The 4,276-nt window shown below is 43.9% G+C and overlaps 1 protein-coding gene across 1 annotated transcript; it reads right to left on the bottom strand.

Annotated features, from left to right (window-relative positions):
• Positions 1 to 1,558: 1,558 nt before the first annotated feature.
• On the bottom strand, positions 1,559 to 3,778 carry fgf3 (fibroblast growth factor 3). The gene is made up of 3 exons (XM_046033172.1): positions 3,535 to 3,778; positions 2,512 to 2,615; positions 1,559 to 2,155 (listed from the first exon to the last, which is right to left on the bottom strand). Exons 1-3 carry the CDS (start codon positions 3,776 to 3,778, stop codon positions 1,772 to 1,774), a joined length of 732 nt encoding a protein of 243 aa, XP_045889128.1. The 3' UTR covers positions 1,559 to 1,771.
• Positions 3,779 to 4,276: the final 498 nt, after the last annotated feature.

The raw sequence follows: 4,276 nt of genomic DNA, 5'->3' as shown, positions 1-4,276 counted from the left end.
GGACAGGGGGATAATGTAGAGGGAGAAAGAGAGAGAGACCGAAAGAGTTGTAATAAGCCTAACAACAGTGTACCAACCACACCTGTCTACTGCAGCTCACACAGCAGAAACATGGCACAGCAGGCTGTTTTAATCCTCAGTGTGAATATCTACACTGGCTATATAATGTCCCACAAGACATTATTACCATGTGTGTTTTAGTCCTAAAACTATGAAATAATGCTAAGGTTTGATCATTTTCAATGTACTGACAGTATCACAGCTGTCAGTTCAATGTAAATCTTGTCACTGGATGCGGACAGGTTAAAAAAACACAAGCTGTATAGGATTAAGTAAAAGTGCAGAAGCACATTGGGTCTGGGTTAAAGTCCTGCTGTTTTATACTTTCAGTTCTATACAAAATGTCCTATTGTGTGTTTCAGGCAGCGCTGCCTTCAAAGAGCTGCAGGCGAAACAGCAGAAACAAAACCTGAAACTGAGATCTAAATTTTAGAAATTGTTTCAAATTTACAGCATAATGTTTGTTGAAACTGGTGCTGCTTTTTTGTGTTTGTGATTTGACTGATCTTGCTAGTTAGGTTTGGTTTCTTAGGTCGGTGTATGTGAGGTCAAAACCTCACTTTCAGTATTTCAACAAGGACACTCATAATTTCAACAAGATCAAATGTGAAGACGCCATTCTGAAAGAAAACAATCTGGCAATCTGACATACTCACAGGTTCGGCTTTCCCATCGTGCCCACAGCTGCTGTATACAGCAGCATTTTCCTCTCTGCTAAGCCACAAAAACACAAATGAAATGATTCGAGGTCTGTGAAGACAAACTTTGACTGTGAAAACGTGTTTGAACAAATCAAAGAAAGGTTGGAACAAATCAGCCAGTTGTTTCCTTGGGTCAGTACCATTGTATTTTATGTTGGAACCAGGTGGTGAGTGAAAACAAACAGCAACATTGGTAAAATGCAGAAATAGTCTTATCAATAACTTACAACACAGGCACCAAATAAATATTCATATCATTAGTACAATATACAAAGTACATCTTTCAGTTTACAGCCAGTAGACTATCACATTGGAAGAATGTCACAATAAAATACACTTATCCCGTCGCACACTGAGTGTCCCTTCTTAATGTGAATCTGATAAAAAGTGCTTTGCTGTGTAAAGACCTCTCTTAAATATCCGTCATGCTTGTTAGCACTTCAAAATAGCAAAATATTATAGTGTTTGTCATTCCAGCTTTTGACAAATGAAGCTAGGAAGTCACTGTACATGCATAGTGTGCACTGTATTTACAAAAATAGAACCACTTTTAAAAGGTGTTTAGCTCCATGTGAAGTTGATGGTAAAATTATTTCTTGTACCAAAGTAGAACTTTTTACAAAGTAAAATAGCAGTTTTCAACTATATTAATATATTTGTTTAAGACAGTAGCATTTTGGAGAAGTCAGACATCAAATAGAAGATTATACTGCTGTGTGTGTGTGTGTGTGTGTGTGTGTGTGTGTGTGTGTGGGGGTGAGTTAAAGTCTCCTGTTTTGATACATGTGTCCCAGCACACAGGGGTGGCCCTCTGTATTTCCTTCTCCTTCTACAGATTTTCTTTTCTCTCTGCATCAACAACAAAATCTTCTTCTGAACCAGAAAGCAGGATCCAAACAGTTTTTCCACGTCCTCCGTTGCAATCAAGCTACAGTATGTGCTGAGATCAGAGGTCCATGTCTGGAGGAGTCATAGGGCCAAGGGGTCAGCTCCCTCCTCTAAAGGCCTGCTCAGTCATCTGGCTGTCGGCCCCGGCCTTTCCTGGCACGATGCCGGCGTCTCCGGCGGTCAGCGCGGCTGCCATGGTTATGTGCGTGGTGGTGTGCACTCTGAGTGTCTCTCAGCCGCCTCACCATCTCATGGTCCTTGTTGCCCAGCACCCGAGGAAGGAAAAGTGAGGCTTTGTCCGTGCTTCGGGTCTTAAAGCCTCTCCGCGGCCTGCCTTTGCCGTTAATGGAAACGTACCACTGGCGCTTGGCGCTGGCTCGTCGCTTGCTGCTGCTGGTGCCCCCTGGTGGCAGCGGCTGCTCGGTGGAGTGGTGGCGGGACGCGTAGGTGTTGTACCCCAGCTCATGGATCCGCTCCACAAACTCACACTCTCTGTTGAACACTTCCTGGGGGGATGAGGAGGCAGGAAACAGTGAGCCACATTTGTCATGCAGCTTGCCGTATGTTTTTAATTCCCAGGACAACCTCTTACAGACACCGCTAGCGCTTCCATTCTGCTCAGCTCTGTATAGGCTCCTCAACACAGACTGTCACCACTTTCAAACATCAAATCAGCCGTGAAATAATGTAATTCACTTCAGATAAGCATGTAACATTACGGGAGGTAAGCACTGCAGCATGAAACCAACTTTCTGCCTTGTCATATTTGGGACTTTTAACCTGTTGCTTCAAACAGGAGCTGCATGTGATGAAGAGAATATGACACATCAGATGATGAGATGAAATCTGTAGGCCTACTCACCGAGGCATACAGCCGGCCTTTATCATTCATGGCCAGATATCTGCCAGAGAAAAGCCCTTTTATGGCCACAACACCCACATCCACTGCTGTGATTTCCATGATGCCTGCAATACAGAGAAACATAAAACAATATGAAGTAGGCTAACATCTGCTCTATGGCTGTAGGGAATGATATTTTAATTCTAATTCTTTAAAAGATCATTCTATTTTGTTCTATAGATTTATAAATTATCAATAAATGTTAAAAGGTGGAAATCCGATACAAATCATGAAAAGCAAAATGATGCTACAACAAACAAAAATAAACTTTTGTCACAAGGCAAATGAATTAATTTCCGGTTGTAACTGCCACCTTCAGTATGTTTATTGGCTTTTTTAATCAGTGCTTGATTAGTCAATGGCCTATTCAGCCCTGTAGAAAGCCTCTAATGGTCGCTGATTAGATAAACACATCCGTTAGGACAGCGCCTTTGTCCCGCCTGAATGTTAATACTTTGGCTGATAGGCCTACTTCTAATAGAGAGAGATTAATCCGCATGTCGGCAGCCTTGCAATGACATGATTTCACACGCGCGCGCGCACACACACACACACACACACTCAGAGAAGTCAATAGCCCACCGCGGCCGCGCTTCACTGAGTTACTTATCTGCCAGTGAAACTCTGATAGATCCTGATTAATCATATCAGAATTAACTAAAACAGTGGGTCCAAACACATAATTAGCACCATTAACAAATATATCAAATACTGCACATATATTCTCAGCTGGCCTATTTAAAAAATGGATTAACCCTAAAGTGAAACTTCACGTGTCATTTAATTCCACTAATCTGGATTTTAAAAAATGTATCTAACAACTTGACCCTAAACATTTATTAGAATTTTCAGAAAGGCAATGTTCCTTTACAAAAATCTCTTGTGTCACATTAACATCTATATATATATAAAAGGCTATTTTTGCCTGATATTTTGTGTGCCTGTGTTTGTGCAGGTCGCTGTGCGTAAAACGTGAATACTCACTAAACGGGTTGTTTTCCTCCAATGATCCATCTATTTTCCCATTAGAATGGATTTGTAAATGATATTTAGTAGCGCAGTAGAGTTTTCTGCGTCTCGGCGCTCCTCCGAGGTGTTCATACACTCCTCCGCGGCCCCCAGCGTCCCTCCGCTGCCGGGGGTCGCAAGCCTGGCCCGGGGCGCAGCGGGCCCGGGGACTGACAGAATCCAACAGGCTCAGCAACACCAGCAGAGGTATTATTAGCATTGTGGCATGGTCGGGGAGCGACGATTATGATGAAAAAACAGAGAACTCCTGCCCGGATCTCGGGATCCCATTAAAGTGCCGGGGCCCCAACGCTTGAGAACTCCAGCCTTGCGCACATCCGAGCTCGAGAGACTCTACACGGCCGCCCCTGAGGTGGGATCCGCTCCTCGCCTGTGCTGCTGCTGCCTCTGGGAATCCCTCCTGCAGGTCTGACTGAGAGCCTCTGCTCAGACTGAGCGCAGATATAAAAGACGGTTGCGGCGACAATGGGCCGACCAATTGATACAAAGGAAAGGGGGAGGCAAAAGGTATCAGCCCTGTGTGAAGTGAGAGACTGCGGCGTGGATAAAATTACACAGTGGCTGAGTGCGGAACAGCTCTCTCCTCTGAACTCCTCTTCTGAAATATCCTGAAAGAGCAATTAGACATCCCAAATTATACAGATGGGCTGAGCCTGCGCCCAGCACCACAACAGGTGAGAATTAAGACTGTTCCTGG

Source organism: Micropterus dolomieu, linkage group LG20 (assembly GCF_021292245.1).
Source record: "Micropterus dolomieu isolate WLL.071019.BEF.003 ecotype Adirondacks linkage group LG20, ASM2129224v1, whole genome shotgun sequence".
In the NCBI taxonomy this organism is placed as follows: domain Eukaryota; kingdom Metazoa; phylum Chordata; class Actinopteri; order Centrarchiformes; family Centrarchidae; genus Micropterus; species Micropterus dolomieu.
Note: the sequence above shows the minus strand (reverse complement) of the source record. Positions and strands in the feature narration are given on the sequence as shown.